Raw genomic sequence first — 24,577 nt, forward strand, 5'->3', positions numbered from 1 at the left:
AAAGTACGATGCACTCCTTTGGTAAAGAAAAAACGGAGGTAAAAGGTATATAAAGTTCTTACCACTGGGGCCCATGATTCTACTATCCAAACAGTTGATATTATGGGGCCCACTGTAGATGGCCCATACCCAAAAGATCCTTACATATGAAGATCTGGCCATCCAATAGCTGTTTGATGAATAAACGGCTGAAAATTGACAACAACCAAGAAAAGGGAAAATGTTATATGTCTATGATCTTTAAATTTTGGTACAAAAGCTATCGACACTGAGGTCCATCATATCAACGGTTTAGATTACTTAATCAAGTTCTCCTGCAACCGTACAACCTCCGCAGGAGTATTTTATAATACCTCCCAAGAGAGTGAAAAAAAATAAATTGCGTCTCATTCAAGCTAGCTATACATGCATTTCTAGAAATTATTAGACTTGTTACATACGGGTAATCGGATAGGATCCGATCCACGCTGTCTGGACCCACATGTGGCCCGGTCAAACCCAAGCTATTTCCACTACAGAAAAATGCAACGATTGTCGACCGTCCATTGTGGGATGATGATGTGGCTCACTTGAGAAAGTTATCAATATCAATTTCCAATGGTAAATAGTAAAATGTCACATCATCCAACGGTCAAACCGTGTGGACTTTGTGGCACATCTTGAGCTGTGGATGGGCCCACATGGCCCATTGGTCTTAACGGTCCAGTCCACCGTGGGCCATGCTCAAGATGGATCCGGCCCAGTCATCAATTCAATCTCGATAAATGAATGGGTCGGACTGGAGATTATCGAAGCCCAATATGAAGGTGGGCCCACTGATCATGGCCCACACGAGAAAGTGTTTTACTGGGAAAGTTATTTGGTACTCTGGCAGAGTATGACGCTTGATATGCAGGAACTTAGAAATTGTACACGTCACATATATTAACTCATATTTAACCGACTAAATTGTGAAATCCATTGTCTCTAAATGACAACCGTAAAATCATATTGTTTGCACAATCACAGCCTCCCATTCAGAGACACTGGTTTGTTGAAAGAGGACCATTAGATATTTTTCGATCTTAACCGTCCAATAAATGTCCACTGAACTTGGATCCAAAACTTGGACGGTTTAATTTGAATTACTTGCATGGAAGTGTGCAATTTTAAAGTAATTTCTAAGCACAGGTGTATGGTCCATCACACTCCGCCAGAGTAGCAAAGGTTTTCCTGTTTTGCGATCCCACGCCATCTGCGTGAATTGAACGACAGAGATTGTGACATTCCCGCTCTGTAACCAACTATGGAAGTGTCCATTGTCCAATTGGAGGTGGCCACGTGGCAGGCAATACATGGAGCATTCTTCATCAGAGTAGTGGGTTGTCATTATCTAAATAGAATAACAGATGTGTGGTGAAGGACGCAGAAAGAGTAACCCTAGAGAATCTAGGTGTGCTGATTTGTGATCTGATACTCTGCTAGAGTACAACATTCCATGCACATGCACGAAGTTTCTGCACACCTGGCACACTTCACCTCAATCCAAACTGTCAGGATCATGCCCACCACCACGATGAAATTTACACTTAAAAGATACTACTCTCATCTGTTCTATTGAGTTAAATGAGACAAATCCAATGGTTCAAATTCAATAAATAAATGACCACTAATAGGACTCGACCGTCCTAAACCTCAACTAAGGTGGGGCCCAAAGTTTGGACGGTTTGGATTGAGGTATATGCATGCGATCATGCAAGATGCATATGTACAATCCAAGTTGCTAAAATATAAAATGTCTTGGGCCCACCGTGATAGACGGTCCAATTAGGTAGAGAGTATAAGGAGATGATTGCTTTTAGGGTTTATAGTATACAAAGATGGGGAAGTGCTCTTACCATTGAAGCAGCCCAAAAAAGGTCAGAAAAGGATGTTTGGCTGACCTTATTTATTATTATCAGGAAGGGGGTGATGGACAGACAAATAGACTGATAGTGGAAATATCTGGCCTTTGGTCCAAGCCTCACTATCTGTTGTGGAATCCAACGGCTGCCGAAAGCTCTTCTTTTGTTTGTTTTGGATTTCATGCAAGTTGGCAGCTCTGGATTGTCGCGATGGACCATTTTTTGTAAGGATGATTGCACAAAGGTGTGAAATACCCAAGGTAGCAATGGGCAGGTCTGGCCCAGCCAACACATTTAGGATTCCGTACATGGTGGGCCATAGATTGGTGATCTACAACCTTTGATCATTGGTCCATATTCCAGTGAATCCAGCAAACATACCATACGATCTGTGTCCTTTAGACAGATTGTTCAACTGGTATACGTTGAATGGGGAAAGAAATCAATTGTTTGGATGGTTAGGATCATCCAATCCGAGCAAAACTTGTACCATGTCCCATCCATACTAGGATCGTATATGTGGACGGTCTAGATCAACTCAAAACTAGCCACGTGTGACAATGAGAGTTGCGAAGTAGGGGAATTTTTTTCCTTGCGATGAATCGAAACCTCGATGTGTCACCGACACGAGAATGAAAAAGATGGTAGCGGAAACCAACGAACCGTAGTCCAAACGCGGCGGTGATTGGAGTGGGGCCCATGAACGGACGTGAATTCAAGCTGGAAAGTCATGGCCCACCTCCACCTCATACCCGCGGGGCACGAAAGGGATAGATCATCAACCCCATCAGACCCGACCAAATCTCCCTATGCGTGCGAGATTCAGGCCATTGATCAGGTGGACCCCACAGATTTTGTACATTGGCAACAAATGGGCCACCTCAGATAGGGGAAGGGCCCCACTGATGAAATTCATGTTTTTGAGCGGCCCACCATTTCTGCACTTTAGAGAGATGACTGTATAAAAGTGAGGGCGTGGATCGTCTGATAGGTGTGATATTTTGACACATCAGCCATTAGGGTAAGTAGATGGACGGTCTGGATTGACATATGGTAAACAGTGGAGTGTGTACTGACAGTAGGGTGTACTAACAAGGTAAGACAAAAAAGAAAAGAAAAGTAGATGGACGGTCTGGATTGACATATGGTTCTACGACGAGCACTTTGGAGAGATGCCCGTACGATATTCGGCCTCCTCGGCACACGTGCTTATGTAGCATATGTGCAGGAGATTCGCACCTTTCATCAGGTAGGGACGCTATGACTATGCCCTGACCCAAAAATTAGATTATTCCATTTATCAGGTGGGCCCCACTTGTAGAAAATGGACAGCTATACTAATAATAATAAAAAAGAAAATAAATTGACATCTTGTGCATATAAAACATAGGCGTGTCGAAAGCATGGTGACTGGACCTGCTTGATTTTTCAGCAAGGGCGTTGTCACAGCGTGGCACGTGGCCGGATCTAGAACATAGGTGCCACGTGGAGATCTGTTTCATTGATCTCGACTTCCGTAGTGACCGCTCCTGTACTGATCTCGGTACTGGAAAAGCTTTGTGGGCCCCACCATGATGTTCTTGCTTTAATCCATGCCGTCTATTCATTTTTCATATCATATTAGGGAAATATATAAAACATTAGGAAGATCGAAAGCTCAAGTGGTCCACATCATAGAAAGTAGTGGGGATAGTGACGCCTACCGTTGAAAGGATCCTAGGTCCCATCGACATGTTTCTCTCCCATCCAACCTGTTCATGAAGTCACATAAATCTTGATGAAGGGAAAAAGCAATATTCATCTTGATCCAATAGTTCTGTGGCCCACAAATAAGTCTTCAACGGTGGTCGTTCAATCTACATTGTTTCCTGTAGTGTGGTCCACGTGAGCTTTGGATCTGCCTCATCTTGGGCTAATGCGGAAAAATGGATGGACGGAGTGGATAAAACATAACATCATGGTTGGGCCCACATATCTTTGACCAGTACCGAGCTTGGTAGTGGTGGGGTTACTAGGGAATCCGAGTCCCCGAGAAACACGTTCGTACTCTGGCGGAGTGTGATTGATGATACATCGGCACCGGGAAATTACTTAGAAACTGCATAAATGGCATACGAGTAATCCAGATTAACCGTCCAAATCAGCGGTCCAATGGCCCCTGTTTCAACAAACAGTTGTCCGCTAATCAGAGAAGAATTGCTTCCCCAATCTGATGTAGGAAGCATGTTGGACGGTCGAGATCGGTGGGTCCCACCGTGATGCGTGTGTGACATCCACTCGGGGTATTCGTTGTCCTGACTCTTCATAACAAAAGTCAGCTCGATACAAAACTCAGGTGGGCCACACCACGGGAACATGTAAAACCATACCTAAAACCTTTAAATTCACAGAGTGTGGACGACCTGAGTTTTGGATCAGGCTGAAAATTGTGATGGATCTTCATCATTGTAGGGCCCACATGATGAACGTACTGGATTGCATATAAAAGATGCTGCTGCCCCAGGAAGTTCCGATGGTGGGCGATCTCTTCCTCACTGTTCTTTTAGATCGGCCTAGTTTTGAGGCTCAGCTTCTAATATGAGTTGCTGAAACTGATAGACGGAGTGGATTTATACACACACACACCAGGGTGGGCCCACAAAGACAGGAAGTTGCAGATCATCGTACGGCAGGTGATTAGAAGAATCCGGTCCCTAGTTCCTGCCCGTTGGATCGATACGTGGATGGAATAATTGCCGCAGATTTCTTCCCATTTTGGCTTAAAAACCAACGGTTAAAAAGCGAAAACAGAGATGGTCCACATTCTACTATAGAAAGGCCCTTGATGGCCAGCTAGGAATTTCCAATACAAGAGAGTTTTCGGTCCCGATCCATTCACCATAGTATACAGAAGACCAAAGGTCTGGATCGCGGTTCTAAAACTCAGTAACAGACTCAAAACTCAGACGAGTCAACTCGGATTTCACCTGGTTCTAACTCGCTAAGACTTATTGAGTCGGCTCGCTCGACTCGACGAGGAGATGAGACATGAATGCCCGAACCAATGGCTGAGATGCGGGCATCATTACCACCTTAGAATAATTGCTAAACGGTGAGTTGACTTGAGTCGACCTAACCCGGCTGGATATCGAGCTCAGCTGAGTATTCGAGTTTTGAATTATGGTCGTGATTAATAGGGGTGTACATCGAGTCGAGCTGGCCTTAGGTCAACTCAGCTCGGCCACTAGTTGACCCCAGCTCGAACTCTGCTCAGCTCGGTCAGCAGCTCGAGCTAGTTCAACCTAAGTTCGAGACAAGATTGAGCCGAGTTCGCTTGTGTAGCATTTTCACAAACCCATGGATTGCGCCTTCAAGATCTCATTGTATGTAAAACGGCAGCAATGGTTTTATAGGTATTTTATCAAACACTTTCTAAGCAACATAAAAATTAAGAAAAAAAAAAGATATTCGTTTCATATACATACCTTCCTTACCACCGGCCACACTTCGTTAAGTCATTTTATCAAACACTTGGTGAGCAACATCAATATCAAAGTAAATGAGTCACCGAACTAGTTCAATTTGGGTTAGGTTTGAACCGAGCCAAGTCGAGATAGGGCTAGCTTGACCTCATTTTTGAGCTCAAAAAATCAACTCGACTCGGCTCAAACTCAGCTTCGAACCAAGTCAAAACAAACTTTTTCAAGTCGAGTCCAGCGAGCTAACCGAGCTAGCTCGGTTCGTGTACACCCCTGAATGATTGCTGAGTCACGGGTCAAACTGTAGATTTGAGAAATTGATTACCCTTGGCGAAAAAGACAAGGTGGAGTTGGATGAATTCTTTGATGTGTGGCCCACATCTCTAACATTATAGATGGGTTTTCAATTGTGACAAGTGGGCCATTTGGTGTCCTACTCCAGACCATTGGTTGACGGAACCCCACCATGGATGTAGAATATATACCCAAAAAGATCCCACAGATTGCAAGATCCGAGCAACTGATGTCAGGCCATTCTTAAAATAAAATATAATTAAATAATTAAATAAACACAAATATCCTTGATATTAAGGGATTTTTACCAAAATATACCAAAGAAATTTATATTTTGTCAAATAATGCCTCAATGATTTGAAATTGCATGGAGGTGCTTTCTGAGCACTGAAATTTTAATAATGCCTCGTGTATTCTTTAAAAATAATTTTAATAATGCCTCGTGTATTCTTTTAAAATTAATGAAAGTAGAGATTTGTATGGCCCACATGGTACATGTATAACATCCATGCTTCTCTAACAGAAGCATCCCCACAATTGTGATAATAGGCACAAGACTGCAAGCTGATCAGATGATTTGATGGGCTACACTTATTTTAAATGGTGTATATTATTTTTTATGAATTGACCCACTTTATAATTAAAGCTACATCATTTTTTTTAAAAAGTCTAATAATAATGTTGGCATACACCTGTTAGATAGATTAGATGTGAGATACATACCATGTGAGCTCCACAAATTTAAATCCTCGACTTTCCCCAGGAATATAAGTTCCTTGAAGAATATCTTTTGTGGGACTTAAATTGAGAGATATCTTTCGGGATTGTCCAATTAAAAATATCTTCGGTGGAACACCGTGATATCATTTCTTGGATTATCAAAACATGGGGCCGTCTTGTCAAAGCTCACTTGTCTTGATACATTAATATAATCTACATTAATCTAATATAAGCTACATTAATCTAATTAAAAGAAGGATATGGAAGTTTCGTAGTACTTGTGTCGGATTTTGTCTTATGTAGTGTCCAACCAAACAAAATCCATTTTTTAAGTGGGGTATTGTATGTATATTTTTTAAGGCCTCTTTGGTGGTGAAAATCATAGTCTGCGATTAGGTGGGGCTGTAACTGTGGACCCACCTTGATGTTTGTGATCTATATCCATGTTGTTTATCTCTTTTGATATATCATTTTCTATATCCATGTTGTTTATCTCTTTTGATATATCATTTCAGGATATGAACTCAAAAATAAAATAGATCCGAATCTCTTGTGGATTATAGAAAACAATGGTGATTGATTATTAAAAATTTCTTGTGGGCCACAAAAGTTTTTGATAGAGCTGATAGTTATTGTTTCATTTCATCTGAGTTTATGTTACCTTATCAACCGGTCAGATGGAAAATAAATGTTATGGAAACATTATGGTGGGCCCTAGGAAGTTTTTAATGGCGGATCGCTCAATTACCTCTGTTTCCTATAGTATGGTGCACCTAAGATTAGGATCTGTTTCATTTTTTGGGTCATGCTCTAAAATGATATGGAAAAATGGATGGATGGATGGATATAGAATACATATATCAAGGTGGGTCCCATGGTAAGGGCCGCACCTAATGTGGCCCGTGGACTATCAACACCATTGAGGAATGCATATTGTCCTATTTGGTAGCTCATTTTACTTTTATAAGCATATTTTATAATTTTTAAAGTTGTTCAGTGAATCACTAAAATAATTTATTTTAAATACCACTAATGCAAATGACAGCAAGCAGTGTACTTATTAAATTAAAAAAATAAATATAAAAAACATGAAAGACAAGAGAGAGGAGGGCTTCCACATCAGCAATGCTAGATGACAATTACTTGAAAACTAAGAATTTGGTTGAGTGTGATAAGCCATACCTGAGCCGTGGTCCTAATTCATCTTAAAGGCCCTGGCCTTGCCGTGGCTCTTGAGTCCGAGAGGTCTGACCTTGAAAGAAAAAGAAATCATAGAGAATGGTGGGTCCCATATGATTCTTGGAGTAGATTATTGTCTTGCAGATGGAGGCAATTAGGTACTACCCCTACCCATTCATAACTAGGAACGGACAAAGGCTCTGAAGGGTCACTATGAAGCATTGGTTTCATCCACACCGTCCATCTATTTTTCCATATAATTTTAAGGTATAAGCTAAAAAATTAGACAGATCCAAGGCTCAAGTAGACCACACCACAAGAAGCATTAGTGATAATGACAACCACTGTTGAAACCTTCCTACGATCCACCTTGATTGTTAATTTCCATCCAACTTATTCATAAAGTCACATAGACCTGGATGAAGTGAAAACACAAACATCACCTTGATCTAAAACTTCTGTAGCCCCCAAAAAGTTTTCAATGGTAGGAGTTTAATCCCCACTGTGTGGTCCACTTGAGCCTTTGAACTATATCATTTTTTCACCTATACCCTAAAATAATACGATAAAATGAATGGACAGTGTAGATAACTGTACATACATATCATCTACGTTTTAAGAATATATAAATAGGATGTTTATTATATCAATGAAAAATAATAATAGTTTTTCATACCTTAGCCCTCAAGTTAACATGTAGCCCTGTACATCAACAACCACTGACATAAACAAACCCTTTATTGGATTCCTTATCTTATACATTCTAACACAAGACTCACTTTCAAATTTCTGTTTGCCGTACCTATTCAAGATAGAAAAGTGCCAATAAGAATCTGATAGATAGTTGCTTCACCACAGGAGCGAATATCTTAGTGAAATTAACACCTCTCTGAGCATATCCCTTTACTACCAACCATACCTTGTATCTATCATATTTCTTCTTAAAGATCCACTTGCACTCGATCGCTTTACGGTCGATGGGAAGCTCCATCAGATCCCGCGTTTCGTTCTTGTGTAGAGAATTAATCTCGTCATCCATTGCTGCTTTCCACTTTTTGGCATATATGTTGTCAAAAGCCTATTGAAAAGTAGATGGATTCCCATCATCCATAGTGATGGCAAATACAACATTCGAGTCATCCCTGAATATCGTCGATAACCTATGATCCCTTGGCGGATTCCTTCTCACGGTTGGCTGCTCCACAATCGACCTTTCGTCTTCCTTATGTTCATCCTTATAAAACAAAGATCCTTCATCGAAACACATGTTACAATTAAGGATGATTTTTCGTATGACTCGATCATATAACCTGTAATCCTTCACGCCACCACTATAGCCGACAAAGATTTACTTTTTAACTTCTTGGTTTAACTTATCTCTCTTAATTGATGGTACATGAGAGTAAGCATCGCAACTAAATACTCATAGCCCTGAGTAGTCTATCTGCTGATCACTCCACACTTCTTCTAGAATTTTATATTCAATGGTCGTAGAGGGGGACAATTTACCAAGTAACACGCCGTGTTAAGGCCTTAGTCAACATCTCCTTACCCTACCCATCATTACTCATCATGCATTTGGCCCTCTCGAAGAGAGTTTAATTAGTTCACTTAGCCACACCATTTTGCTCTAGTATGTGACGCATTGTGTTGTGCCTTATGCTCCTTTCATCCTTACAATACCGATTGAATTCCCCACCGTTATCTGTCCTTAATACTTTCACCTTTTGCCATGTCTGTTTTTTTAACCACCGCATTCCATTATTTGAAGTTAATGAAAACATTCATAAAATAAATTCACACTTTTCTGTAATAGTCATCAATGAATGTAACAAACCATAACGACCATTCACCAAAAACTATGGGCAACGACCCCCATACATTAGAACACACATGATCTAGAACTCCCTTACAAATATGTTTATTGGATTCGAAAGACGACATTGACTGTTTATCATATCTACAATGCTCATATATATTAAAATCAATACTTTTACGAACTAAAATTAAAGAACGGTCAGAAAGTACTTTCATGCACTAATTGCTTATATAGCCTAAACGTGTATGCATGCCGCATAACATGCAGACGTGGAATCTGCTACAGACGCTGCAACTCCACTTGATGAAGTACTCTGATCAACTTATAAATGTTTTCATTTATCTGCTCCTCCCTAACTATGATTGTCCCTTTTAAAACTTTGAGGACACGATCGAATCCGGTGAATTTGCACCAAAGTGCCTTAAGTGTACCCAGAGATATCAGGCTCTTTCTCAACCTAGGAACATGTCCCACTTCAGTCAAGATACACTTCATGCCATCAAACATATTGATGCATACCAATCCGACACCAACCACTTTGCACGCATTATCGTTGCCCATAAACACCTGGCTACCATTGCACTCACTGTAACTGATGAACCAACTCCTTTGAGGGGTTATGTGGTACAAAGCTCCCGTATCCAAAATCTATTTTTGATTGAAGTACCCAGATTTTGATGCGGTCAACACGTCACTACCATTCGTCTTCTCATTAGATTCTGTAGTGTTGCCCTCCTTAGAAGAACTCTCTGAATTCTCTTTCATGGACCTAGGATTCTTACAATAATTCCCCATGTGTCATGTGATGCTTCAATTCCAGCACTTCAACTTTCCTTTATCCATGCCCTTGGATTTTGACATGAAAATTTATTATCCCGCTCAAAACTTCTTTCCCTCGTAACCAACTCATCTGTAGAAGTACTTATGTCATTGCTTTTCTTTTTCTACGCCTTCGACTGAAGGGTTGAGTTAACGGTTTCAACGCTAATTGTCATTCTATCAGTGCACAAAGAGTCTTTGAACGACCCATACGATATTAGAATAGAGTTCAACATAACACATGCTTGATTTTCATCTTTCATCGTCTCTACATCCAACAACCTGCAAATAAGTCTATTGAAGTTATCGATGTGGGCCTCAACGTCAGCCCTTCTCCGCCATCTTAAGATTGAACAACTGTAGCTTCAGATACAAGCGGTTCTCAAGAGACTTCTTCGTATAGATGCTTTCTAGTTTCGCCCAATGTACTTGTTGCAGTTTTCTTTCTCATAACATTATAGATGAGCTCATCTGTTAGACGCAATTGAATAGATATATTAGCTTTCTTATCTAACTTGTTCCATTTTTTTTCTGACATAGTTTTTAATCGCTTTTCAAGGAGAGTTTCATTTAATCCTTACTGAACTAAGATGCAGTTCATTTTAACTTTCCATAGTTCAAAATTGCTTTTACTGTAATACTTCTACACATTGAACTTCATATTAAATGCCATTGATACCTTACTTTCAGATTCGATTTGCTTCCTAATGTTATCTTTGATACCACTTGTTGGGAACCGCGGAAGCATACAGAGCGGAACCAAGCAAAGTACACACAATCACATAAACAAACCCAAATAAGAGCAATCTTATTTTTAAGTGGAAAAACCCTTGTAGTAAAAAATCATGGTATAAAACAACAAGTAATGCACTATAAAAGCAAAATTACAAGAGATAGATAGATCTTATTGATTCAAACAAGCCTTGAACCTCCTTCAAACCCTAGCCATGCCCTTGAACCCTTAGAAACGTTTTAGAAAGCCCTAATACACCTTAATCTCACCCTAATCCCAATTACACCCGATATATATACTATTGCAACCGGAATAGGAAACAAATCCGGCACTTACACAACTTTGCACGCACTGTTGATGAGACCTTCGATGGCATTGACGGACATCGAAGCCTAGTCAATGACATCGATCATTTGCCATCAAGTAGTAACTTCCAAAACTGTCCAGCAAATAAATGGAATTTTTTTAGATTTTCTTGATAGAATTGAGCAGTCTGTTTGTGGCATCGGCAGACCCTGTTACGGATAGATTTAAGACATCAACAACAGTCGTTTTGGGGTGCACTGATGGAGAAGTCATAGCTGACCAAATCCGGTATACGTTTTCCATCATTTTCCAAATGCAGTGTCTTTTCGAATGGGAGTCCCAGAAATGTATTCTGAAATGCTGGTTGAGAATTTGCGTTCTATACTAAGTTTATCCGTTTGTACAGGGTGACCCATTTTTTAGCGGTACAATCCATCGGAATTGAAACCTTGGGCCCCACTTTGCAGACTGAACGTTTTTTAGTATACCATCCACACATGTTAACATGAAGCATGTTACGGTAGAAAACAGGGTATAGCCCAAACGAGTGTATGCCATATGGTATTCTAAAAGGGCATTTCTGTAGTAGATGTCCTCATCAGAAAAAAGGGAATTTTACCCAAAAAAGAAGAAAACAACCTACTTAATATGAATTTACATTCCAGTATTTTTTTCAAAAGGAGTTTTAATAAGCTATCTTATTATTTTAAGTTACTCCTTCCCTGAGATTTCGTAATGCAAAGTTAGGGGTGGGCAATGCAAGTGGGCACGACAATAACGTTTATGTGAAATCCACCCTGACTACTTGGTGCCTTAGCCCATTGTAGGTCCAGTGCCAAAAAATTAGCCTCATTACTGATTCAGGTGGATCACACAATTGAAAAGTGTACTGGGCAACCTTCACCCTCCGAACTGTTACCCTTGTGGTTGTCCACCTGAATCCTGATGTACCTTATATTTTGGCTCTAGGCATAAATTTTGGTGTTTTTGAGTGGATTTTATATAGTCATCACGATGGCCCTGTAAAAATTAAGGGTATGACCCACCTGAATCACAGGTCATCCTTATTTTTTTGCCCTGGGCCTAACTGGGATCAAACATATAATGGTTGGAGTGGATTTTCCACACAACATCATGGTGGGCCCTAAAAAAATAAGGGCGGTGTCCGTCGGGCGACTGTGGAATGGATCAAAATAAGGGTGGTGTCCCGCAGGCAACTGTGGAACAGATAAACAGGGATTTGAGAATTTTAAGGGACACCCATGTTTGGTTCACCCTTGTGGTTTGGGTGAGTCCCTTGGCGTAAAACATGGGGTGACACTGATTACTTCCTAAATATGGTTTTCCCTGAAATTTGCCTTTTAGCACCGCATGGCAACAACTGATTGGTGATCTTCCTTGCTACAGTTCAACTGGTTCTCCCATATAAAGAAGAAAAAAGAAAAAAGGTTCCTTTTAAACATCCTGCCCTTGTAATTGACTTGTAATCGGTTAAAGTCGCTTGCATTTGAAAACCCAACAATGCCTCTTTACATGGTCATATTTTTGAAATCCCAACTGTTAAGGGGAGAAGCACAAGCTCCAGTAAGCGATAAAAGAGTTGCTGTCTCTTACTCTATATCTCTCTCAAGTGACTATTTGTAACTTACGGCTTACAATCCAAACAGTCTGTAGCAGAACACCATTGGCAATTGTCATTTATGATCCAAGAAAAGAAGTGGATCACCATACAGGATGGCAATTGACTTCCTGTGGAGGTTAAAGATAGCACGGGCAGGGCAATGTGCTTTTAGATCGGGGTCATTCATGTGATGTGAGTCTCCGTAGTGTGAATTTACCCCATCCCTGAAACAGGTAGGCCACACACATGCACGCTAAGGATAGATCATTATAGTAAAGACCGTGGCCCAACTGGCAGCTGATTATCCGGAACAATGTAATTTCCAATTAGGTCAAGTTTGATTAGTAGGCCTAATGAATGACCCAAATGCCTGCATGCATGCCAATCACCTCATGCGGGTAAATCTGAGAAAAGATTCGAGCAGTCTAGCCTCCTTGTATTCACCTATAGTACCTCCATTAGCTTGAGATAGAAATGTGAAACGAAAAACAGTATTTAGATGACATCTCTGGCCTTCATTACTAATAATACAAGTTGTTTGCCAAAAATAAAAGGCTCCTAACAGCAAGCAGAGTGTGACAGCCAACTACCAAAAGTTTATGCAACCCAAATGCATGTCACGTCTACATCCAGATGGGCCCACATACCCATTTCCACGAGATTTCTCTTCCCCAATCTATTCCACCTTGCCATGATACTCTGGTATTTATTTGGATGATCCCATATAATTAAAGTATATGGGGTGGGCTGTGATGAGTTGGGATCGTCTATAGAGCATCCTTGGACAGAAGATTGTTGGGATGGATCCTCCGTGCATTGCTCAGCTCATCTACACAATCTCCCCTTTCAAAAACAGCTGCAGCCCCCGTCCCTGTGCCTGTCAACATATCAAACACTTCAGTGATTTGCAAGAGCATCTGCAATGCTTCATTCAGCAATTTTGCCTAGTCCAATAAAATGTAAATGGGGAAAGAACCCCCACTTTGGTGATCCACCTGCAATAGCCAGGCCTAAATGGGCAGGAGACGCCCAATATTTCACCCATCAGAGAGTTGATTTGGCTTCAACTAGATATGGACCACTTGAAGTAGGGGAGCTATTGGGTAATGGCAACCATATGATACCAAATGGCAGCCCCCATCTGTACAATTGTTGGGTCAAGAAAAAAGCACTGCTTCCTTCAACCCAGCATCGGCAAACCTCATCGTCATCCACGCAATGAGTAAGAATGAAAAGACAGCAGGCTTGTGCACACACAAACAACCCACCTATGCACATTGACATTACTCCAAACCGGGAGTCTTTGCCTCGGCGTTTCATCTCATGCAACAGAGTTCCAATACAGCGAGCACCTGTATAAGAATTCAAGGTCACAGCCCAACAACATGTTTAAAGCATCACTTAACACCAATACATGGGAAAAAGAACAAAGCATTAAACCCATATGCTCAAAACTTGAATAAAAGAATTCAGCAACCTTCATAGTGGAAAAGGAAACTTAAAACTGTAGGTATCTTTTAGGAATTTTAGAAAAATCTAGCTGAACTGTGGAATTCAGTCACCTTCAAGAATTGCTAGCTAAACTGTAGGAATTTCAGAAAAATCTAACATTATTCTCTTAGACAAGTTCTTCAACGGGAGGCCCCTTCAGGCAGCTCTTCTTGTAATCCTTGCTCCACTTGGGGAGTCCAGATTCTTGAGAACTTTTCATCAGGATGAGGGATTCGGCAGTCACTCAATATGCATTTGAACCAAATTAGTGAGAACCAAACAGGTCAAATAGTAATTGGTGCGTTGGAGATCACAAAGTCCTCTCGGTGAAGGATACATCAAAGGCATAGTTCTCATTTTAGCATTGTGGTGTTTTGGAGCTCATAAAAGTGATGAATTTTCTGAAGAAATATTTCTCAGAAAACCTAATATTGTCCCGAGCTTTCCATAATAAATGTCACCCAAATAGTTTTGATTGTGCCATTTACAATGGTCCTCTCTACTGAGGCCCAGTTAGTTTTAGGAAAAATATAAAATGAAAAACCTACAATGCAACTTCAACTGTTCAGAGGCAGCTCTGGCAAAGGGTTGATCTTAAAGACTCAATACTAATAACAAAGCACAAAAGAAAAGTCAGCATGAGATGATGACAAGCTAGGGGCAAACATGGTTAATGTCCATGAAAGCATGGTGCTAATATTTGGCATTGAAATTGCTGACTGTTGATGAGCCTTCTGTTAAAGTCTACAAAAACTGCAAAACCTAGATTTAGCTGTGGCCTTCATTTTACCATGTACTCTCTGCAAACTATAAACAAAAATAACATGCTAGTAGCTTAACCATAAGGCGTACGTGTATTTATGTATGTATATACATGGCAAATGTAATACACCCATCAAGCACATAACAGTTTTCCGCCATCACTATTCATGAACTTCTAGCTAATTATATTTTAAAGAAAAATTGACTATGATCATATCAAGATGGGAAAGGAACAAATCCAGGCCACATCCTAGCGATACAAGAGGTCAAACAGCATGAATATTTTATTACTGTTCTTAGTAAAAATTGGTGGCAGGTTCTTAATATAGAGAAAGGATGCTGCAATAAGTTGAAATGCATTACTACAAATACCTGTTGCACCCAAAGGATGCCCGATAGCGATTGCACCACCGTTCACATTCATCTTCTCTGGATCAATCTCCAGTTTCTTACAGCAAAACACAAACTGGGAAGCAAATGCCTAAACAAGGACCCATGAAATTTGTACCCATTACCATCCCTTGGACTTCAAAAAGATGTATAAAGAATTTGAGAACACTAATATCCTGAAGTGTTACCTCGTTTATTTCAAAAAGATCAATATCACTAATTTCAAGACCAGCAGCCTTCACAGCTGCAGGAATAGCAACAGCTGGGCCAACGCCCATGACGGCGGGATCCACTCCAACAGCAGCAAAACTCCTACATGAGTAACACCAGGCGATACAGATATGAGGAGCATGCTAATCAATTCTCCCTTGTGATATATAAGTATGGAAATATGTGTCTACATATAAACAACTTGATTATATGTTAATAAGTTTTATTTTACATATATTAGTAATGTATATAACTTAAGTGATTCCTTGAATGATAATTATACAATAATTATCTAGTTATATAATATTACAAGTTCGGAAACAGAGGAATTTTCCTTATCTCTCCATTGACTCTCACAATTGCCAAGCTTGCCGAGATGTGACGTCTTATATCGCTCCAAGAATCTTGTGTATCCTTATCTCTCCGTTGACTCTCACAATTGCCAAGCTTGCCGAGCTGTGACGTGCTGATAGATTCAAGACCCCTAAATTTGAAACCTCATGGATTTGAAATCCTCCTTTTGTGTTTGGCACCCTCAATTCAGAATCACCTATAATCCAAAAGTAGTTATGCATATTATACTTATAATGGTTTGAATTTAATTACTAAATCAACTTTAATATCTCTAATTAGTGTACTATGTAATGTTTGACATAATAATTCTAATAAACCTGTTAAAATATATACTTTGCCCAAAAATGATGAAATTCCAAGTCCCGGATGGGCCACAAACACAAGCTCAAATCCAAGTGACTAACCAAGGATTTTTAACTGTTGATTTACATGGACAATGTTTGGAAAACGCGGATCATCATATCAAAGTAATTATAGTTGTAACAACCTTGGAATTTTTGTGCTAATCTTTCCTTAAGTAGTTGTTTTTGGGGTAATTAGCGCTTTACTTGATTGCTTGTGAAATTCGCATCAATCACTTTAAATTGTATCTGCATGGCTCTAAACGTGCAGATTAGTGAGCGCTACGTTACTCTGAAATCTGGGATCCATCGCTAAATCCAGTTGTTCTGAGGAATTTTTGGAAGATCTGGATCGGACCTAGACCGCGCGTCGAAAGTCCGAGAGCGATGATCTTAGGCTGTTGCGGTCACTGAGTTGGGCTTGGTCTTCACCTCAAAAATCAAGTCGATCTGATGTTCTGGGTCGATTTGGTTGAGCTCGGAGTGAAGAGTGTGAGAACGGTTGGAATTTATTACCTCGAGCATACCTGGATACCGCAAGGAGGTGACGAGCCGATCTGTGGTAGTAAAGGCATGAAAGGCGTGCATTGATTGGTGACGAGCCCTTTGCTACGACCTCAACTATATGATCGTATGCGATATCTAGGATTGACGACCCTAGTATGGATCACTGTTTGGATGGTGATATGAGGAAGGTATCTTAGCTTCCCAATCCTGTTGTGTGAAACGGACTAATAACAACTTGGTAATCATATCCATGCACCGCATTTGCATGTGCTTTGTAGATGTGGCGCACTTTGAGGCGATGTCATGCGTAACGTAAGATGAAGACGCTGAGGGTGTACGCGTGAGGGCACGCATCATACCGCATTCATACTTGCATTAATAAGAGTACTTAGGATTTATTTAATTGTCCTGCTTTATCATTACTGTTTGATTGAACTGATAACATGTTAACCAGTGCCTTATTGTTCCACTGAGTTGATCACTCACTCCCACGTTTCTGGGGCGGTGTTAAACACCCACCAGACTCTGTCTTAGGCTCTGATGTTGCAGATGTGGATGCGAAGTCTGAGGCAGAGCGGGAGCTGGATGACGACGAGGCTGCCTTCTCCTATATGCAGTTTTCAGATGGGTTCTAGCGAGCCTCGGTCTGTTGCGCGGGATCTATGGGATTACTATTTTGGGAACTGAAATGATGTAACTTGTACTTATAATTTTGATGAATAACACTTTTACACGATCTGGTTGTATATGTAATTCAGGGGCTTACACTTGTACACATATTTTACTATAAGTCTTCCGCTTGCTTTATTCACTTACCCCTGAATCATATCTGCGTTTTAGCTTAATCTATCCCATGTTTATGTGCTAATACAGTCACCATACATCATTCATTAATTATGTTGCATAAGTGATGTTTTGGAACTCGGGAGCTGAGTTATGCTCGACCCCCGAATTTCAGGGCGTTACAATAGTGATGCAAATGATATCTAATTGTTTTAGGATATCATGAATGAGTCACATGCCCAATAGATTAATAGTCTAGTGGCACACATGTTACACGTGCAACTCTTGAAAGGATTTTAGATGTAATCCAAGCTTTCACCTTGGATTTGAAACCCCTTCTTTAAGGAATTTAAAATTCCCTCAATTTGAAACTCAGGTACTTTATGGGGCCAAACATGTGTTGAGGGTCAAATATTGCATATTAAACCCCAGTTATTACCTGAATTTATGGACATGATACTATTTAATGGACTAGTTTAATCGTGTTTGTGATGCAAGGTGTATTTACGAGCATGGACTGAAAAAGGGTGCTAAATGCATGGATTTGATGCTCCAGAATTACTAAGGCAAGGGATGGACCCCAGGGGAGCAAGATCAACGGATTTACACGACAGAGATCCGAGAAATTCGAGAAACTGAAGCTCAAGTGGCCCGAAATTGGTCCAGAATGCAAGATCACAGGGTTCCCACCATCTGTTTGGTTCAAAACTTCATACATGGCCTGAGGACCATAATTTAACCGTACACGTCAAATGTTAGCTCCCAAATCTCTGGGGAAGTGGCCCAATGGACAAATCAGCCCACTAATCGACCATCTGGGGCCCACCTAATATCTGAATGTGCTTCAATTTCGGTCGTAACCCCTTAAATAAGGTGGTAAAACTAACAGACGGATCAGATTTCTCACACACATTAAGGTGAGGCCCACTTTACGTGAGTGGAGTGCACAGGAAGCTGTGCACTGGACCGCATACAGTAGTCACTGCGTTTGACCGCGCAGTTCCAAACAGAGCAGGAGACTCTCTATTTTTCTCTAGCGCCTGGCCGTCCACGGGATGATTGGTGGGCCATCAAAAAAACCCCAGATGTATAATCTAAACCGTCTATCAGGAGCGGGCCCCAAGTTCGAACGAACCCTGGTTTATTTCACGCAAATCCGAGTCCACTCGAAGACACAAATCTCGCTGCAATTCGACTGTGTGCAGGGCTTCCATCCGCAGATGACGTCAAGAAATCAAAACAGAGGTGGGCCAGGAGCATTGGATGATGATCTTGGAGCGTCCATTGAACGCAGCACACATCCATGACCAGAGAACACAAGATTTCCAGTCAAGGAAGGAAGATTCGCATAGCAGTGCCGTTGGATGAAGATCCACACGGGATTAACGGTAGGAAAAATAGGAGCCCAGAACAGAGTAATCAGATCGATCATGGCATTCAAAATCCTCCCCTGGGGCAACTGACCACCACCAAGAAGTTCGAATGGATCAGATAGCCGAAACGGATCTGCTATTGTGCCAAACGCGGGTTGATCGCGGGTCCTCCACCGGTTGTTGCGTACTGACTGCGTAAAGGTTGATACGCAAGCCCCAGCCGACCTCGCTGCTGCGTAAAACTTCCGCATGGAGTGCGGAAACTCTGCTCCGACTACAGTTCTATAAAGAGAGAGAGAGAGAGAGAGAGAGAGAGAGAGAGTGTAAAACATCATGAACCGGGATCCAAATCGTGGACGGCTGCACAAGAGAAAGAGATAGTCAGAGTTTTTATTATTTAGTTTTTAGTACTTATGTTTATGTTTAAAAGAGTTAGCCGGATGATGTCGGGCTAAACCTCTTAGCTAGGGCTAAGAGGTGAAGCTTGTGGCATGACAGGAAGACTCTATGACTTTGATTCATTACTAAACTGATGCTGATATTGGTTTGATTTTTAAGGAATACCTTTAGTTTTTAATAGGTTTGGTGTGACTGAAATTACAATAGATCTGCAATGGCTTTGAGTATTTCCTTTTCATTATTGTGATTATGCAGTTAGGAGACCCTATTGTTCACCATCGCCCCTTGGACATGGTTGGATGACGGAACCCTTCCTAACATTCATACCTCACTCAGATTGGCTGTGGATTGGTTTAATTCTGTTGTTTGCTTTGTCTCATGGGCATGGTTTTGTGATGGAATCTATTCTAATTTACATCCGTCTTGTCTCTTGAAAACTAGATCAACAACAGTTCAGATTCGATTCTAGTAATATATCTTCCAACTGGATGAAGATGGGACTCGAAGTCCAGTTGAGTTCGTGAATCAAGCGTAGACTGCCCTGATCTCTACAAGTGGATCCTCTGAAGCCCTAGTTCCTTTCCCTGAATTGTTTAAGTTTTACATTAATACTTCACCATTATTCCTTCAAATTCATTCGATTTAGATTTCATCTTAATCTAGTTCTAATTCTAGTGAGTTTCAGATTACATACGAGTTTCAGTCCCTTGGGATTCGACCTTGGTCTCACCGAGTTTATTACTACATCACAACCCTATACTTGGGGAGTGAACAAGTTTTTGGCACCGTTGCCGAGGACTGACTGTTGCGATTCTCTGAAATTAATTAGGTTTAGAATTAGTTTAAGAGTAGAATTTGCCTAACTTTAGTTTTAAACTTTTATTTGATTTCTAGAACTGACTTGTTTTCCTGTTTTGTAGGATCTTGACATAAGTTTCTAAATTGGTAATTCTTTCCTAATTTCTCTTCTTTTTCTACTTTTAAAATTAGGGTTTGAATTTTAGAAATTTTCTAATTCTAGTATTTTTCTATTTGTAGGAAATAGTTTATTTTTAGAAACTTTCCTCTTTTGTTTTTAGAAACTAGGTTAGTTATTTCCCTTTTTAGAAATTAACTTTCTATTTTTGTTTTTAGTAACTTTCTAATTCTGACTCTTTTAGAATCTAATTTTGTTTCCTAATTTTCTACTTATAAAATTTTTGTTTAGAAACTAACTTTCCTATTTTGTAGGCCTTTAAGATAGAAATTTCAAATTCGGTAAGTTCTTTCTCTACTTTCTATTTTCCAGATTTCTTTTAGTAACCTACTTTCTAGTTTAGGACTTTCCTAATTTATTTTAGAAATTTTCACTTTCCTTTAGGAATTTCTTCTTTTAGAAACTAGTTTATTTCTATCTTCATTTTTAAGGATTTTCTAATTCTAGATCTTCTCTTTAGAAACTAACTTGTTTTATTTTCTTTTGCAGGTGTTGTTACTTAGGGCTTTCAATTTGGTAACTTCTTTCCAACTCTCTCTTTCTTTATAGATTTTCTTTTTCTTTCTTAGAATTAGGTTTCAAATTTGATTACAGGCTGCGAGTGTTTCATGCCCAAGTGGGCCCGTGACAACACTCGACGTCTCTTGACTGAAGGAGAATTGGTTGAGGGGTTGACTATCCATCGCAGGACTAGACACCACTCGAAATCCCCTGAGTTAATTGAAGTGATGGCTGAGAACCAACCTCTTTTACCCCAACCTAGGGTGGAGGACATTCAAGATGAGAATGAGGTGTATCAAGCACCCCCGCCACGTACTTTACGAGATTATTTACAACCAGTGGGGGTGAGTACACCCTCATGCATGATTTTTCCTGAAAATACAGGACATATGGACATTAAGCCAGGAGTTATTCAACTCCTTCCTAAGTTCCATAGGCTTGAATCTGAAGAACCATACCTACATTTGAAAGAGTTTGATGAGATCAGAGCCATTTTATATTTTAAAAATGTGTCTGAGGACACAGTCAGGCTGAGACTCTTTCCTTTTTCCTTAAAAGAGAAGGCTAAGACGTGGTTACATTCACTGCGTCCTAGATCCATTGGCACATGGAATGATATGCAAATGGAATTTATAAAGAAATTTTTTCCACATCATAAAACGATTACCCTTAGAAAAGCAATCATGAACTTCACCCAAAAGGAGGATGAAACATTTTACCAATGTTGGGAAAGGTTTAAGGATTTGGTCAGTTTATGCCCACAACACGGCTTTGAAACGTGGCGCATTACAAATTTTTTCTATGATGGACGGACATCTTCCATGCGCCCAATGGTCGAGACGATGTGTAATGGAGAATTCATTAATAAAAATGTTGACGAGGTATGGGATTACCTCGATAGTCTTGCTGAAAAAACACAATCATGGGACTATTACCCAAAGTCGAACACCATGTCTAGGCCGACTCAATCTAAGGAGAAAGGTGGATTGTATCTCTTGAAAGAAGAGGATGATCTCAAGTATAAAGTGACTGCGCTCATAAGAAAAGTTGAGGCCATGGAAGGAAAGAAGGATAAGGTTAATGAAAGTATTTGCGGCATCTGTGATTGCAACATTCATACAACTGAAAATTGCCCTACAATACCCGCCTTTCGAGAAATGTTGAATGAACAATCCAATGCTGTAAATAATTATCAAAGACCTTTCAACGGACCAACCTTTAATACGTATAATCCTGGTTGGAAAAATCATCCAAACTTTAGTTGGAGAAATGGACAAACTGTTACCCCTCAAAGTTTCTTCAATCAAAATCCAAATCAGGGAAAACCTCAAGAAGAACCGGTTCAAAATTTCATGTAAGAACTGACCCATGCAATGCGAGACTTTATGCAAAAGATGGATTCACGTATGATGGTTATAGAAAAGGGGATGCTTCCTGCACAACCGCTCCCCAATCCTACACCGCAATACGAGACAAGTGATCCCAGCTCTTCAAATCAAATGGGGCACGCTAAATCCATCACCACTCTTAGAAGTGGGAAGATCATTGATAAAACCCTTCCGGTTAGGCCCGAAAAGCCTCAAGAACCAGAAGAGGACAACAATAATGGATCTAGTGAGGCCCCACAAAAATTAGAACCGGAACTTCTAGAAAAGCCAGTTGCACCATTTCTCCAAGGGTTGGTCGCACCAAAACCTCTCTCTAACTCTTAGGATATCCTAGAGGTGTTGAAACAAGTGAAAGTCAACATTCCTCTACTTGATGTCGTGAAACAGATACCTTCATATGCCAAATTCCTGAAAGACTTATGCACGACCACACGACGATAGAGTATTCAAAAGAAGATCTTCTTGACCGAGAAAGTGAGTGTCATCCTAAAGCAAGATGTGCTACAGGAATTCAAAGATCCCGGTAGCCCAACCATATCATGTGTAATCGGGGACCATCGAATTGATCATGCACTTCTTGACTTAGGAGCGAGCGTTAATCTGATTCCCTACTCGGCATACAAACAGTTAGGTTTGGGTGAATTAAAACCCACCCTAACCACACTACAACTTACTGATTGCTCTGTTCGTGTACCAAGAGGGATAATTAAGGATGTGTTAGTCCAAGTTGATAGATTTTACTATCCTATAGATTTTATCATCCTGGACACCGAACCCATCAATAACATGAGCACTCAGATTCCTGTCATTCTTGGTCGCCCATTCCTTGCCACTTCAAACGCAATTATCAATTACAGGAATGATGTCATGACTATGTCCTTTAGGAATATGACATTGGAGTCAAACATCTTTTTCAATAGTAGCAGAAACTTAGAGGATGATGACGATTTCCACGACATTAACATGATTGACTCTTTAGTGGAAGATACGACACCTCTGACCTTATCCTCTGACCCTCTAGAGACGTGCCTGGCCCACTCCCATGATTTTGATGATGACATGATTAGGGAGACGTGTGCCTTGCTTGATACTGCACCGATACTTGAAGTTAACCGGTGGAGGCCACAATTTGAAGAGTTGCCCTAAACTTAAGTAGTGCCTCTACTGTCTAACCTCAAGCCTCCAAAGCTTGACCTAAAACCTTTGCCCTCTGATTTGAAATATGTCTATTTAGGTCAAGATGAGACATACCCGGCGGTGATCTCTGCCCACCTGGAGAAAGAACAGGAGAGTATGCTCATATCCACTCTCATTGAGCATAAGGGAGCCCTTGGATGGACGATAGCGGACCTCAAGGGAATTAACCCCTCGATTTGTACTCACCGCATTTATCTTGAGGATAATGCTAAGACCGCTCGGCAATCACAACGTAAACTAAATCCAAACATGAGGGAAGTGGTTAAAGCCGAGGTTCTTAAACTATTAGATGTGGGTATCATATACCCCATATCCGATAGTCAATGGGTGAGTCCAACTCAGGTGGTTCCTAAGAAGTCTGGGATCACCATCGTAGCCAATGCTAATAATGAACTCGTGCCAACCAGAGTTACTACTGGTTGGAGAATGTGCATTGACTACAGGAAGCTGAATACCGTCACGAGGAAGGACCACTTTCCTTTGCCCTTCATTGATCAAATCTTGGAAAGGCTAGCTGGTCATTCTTATTACTGTTTCCTTGACGGGTATTTGGGCTACAATCAGATTGAAATTGCCCTTGAGGACCAGGAAAAGACTACATTTACATGTCCCTACGGCACCTTTGCTTACAGAAGGATGCCATTCAGATTATGTAATGCCCCTGTCACCTTTCAGCGATGTATGACGAGTATCTTTTCTGACATGGTGGGAAAATATCTAGAGGTCTTCATGGACGATTTCTCTGTTTTCGGTTCATCTTTCAGCAAGTGTTTAGAAAGTCTTAAATGTATGCTGAAAAGATGTGAAGAAAAGAACTTGGTACTTAATTGGGAGAAGTGTCATTTCATGGTTCATAAAGGAATTGTCCTTGGACATATTATCTCGTCCAAAGGAATCGAGGTGGATAAGGCAAAAATTGATCTTATCTCTAACCTACCTCCGCCCAAGAACATTAGAGATGTGCGATCCTTCTTAGGACACGCAGAATTTTACAGGCGATTCAAAAAGGACTTTAGTCTCCTTTCTCGTCCTTTATGTAATCTACTTTAAAAGGATGCATCATACGAGTGGAC

At 40.5% G+C, this 24,577-nt stretch overlaps 1 protein-coding gene and 1 non-coding gene across 2 annotated transcripts; both read right to left on the reverse strand.

Moving 5' to 3' along the window:
• Nucleotides 1-13,309: 13,309 nt before the first annotated feature.
• On the reverse strand, nt 13,310-15,819 carry LOC131239671 (3-ketoacyl-CoA thiolase 2, peroxisomal-like). Its single transcript, XM_058237502.1, has 4 exons — nt 15,664-15,819; nt 15,458-15,566; nt 14,101-14,184; nt 13,310-13,709 (listed from the first exon to the last, which is right to left on the reverse strand). The coding sequence occupies exons 1-4, from the start codon at nt 15,751-15,753 to the stop codon at nt 13,600-13,602; spliced, it is 393 nt and encodes a 130-aa protein (XP_058093485.1). The 5' UTR covers nt 15,754-15,819; the 3' UTR covers nt 13,310-13,599.
• A 5,765-nt stretch (nt 15,820-21,584) lies between these two features.
• Nucleotides 21,585-21,691, reverse strand: LOC131241690 (small nucleolar RNA R71). The gene has a single exon (XR_009169246.1). It is a non-coding gene; the product is annotated as a small nucleolar RNA R71 (small nucleolar RNA).
• Nucleotides 21,692-24,577: the final 2,886 nt, after the last annotated feature.

Source organism: Magnolia sinica, chromosome 3 (genome assembly GCF_029962835.1).
Source record: "Magnolia sinica isolate HGM2019 chromosome 3, MsV1, whole genome shotgun sequence".
Taxonomy (NCBI): Eukaryota; Viridiplantae; Streptophyta; class Magnoliopsida; order Magnoliales; family Magnoliaceae; genus Magnolia; species Magnolia sinica.

Coding starts and splice junctions, on each gene's coding strand:
- LOC131239671 (XM_058237502.1), bottom strand. CDS start 15,753: ATGGGCGTTGGCCCAGCTGTTGCTATTCCTGCAGCTGTGAAGGCTGCT. Junction 14,185..15,457: donor GCATCCTTTGGGTGCAACAG/GTATTTGTAGTA, acceptor ATTCTTATACAG/GTGCTCGCTGTATTGGAACT. Junction 13,710..14,100: donor AGTAATGTCAATGTGCATAG/GTGGGTTGTTTG, acceptor ATATGTTGACAG/GCACAGGGACGGGGGCTGCA.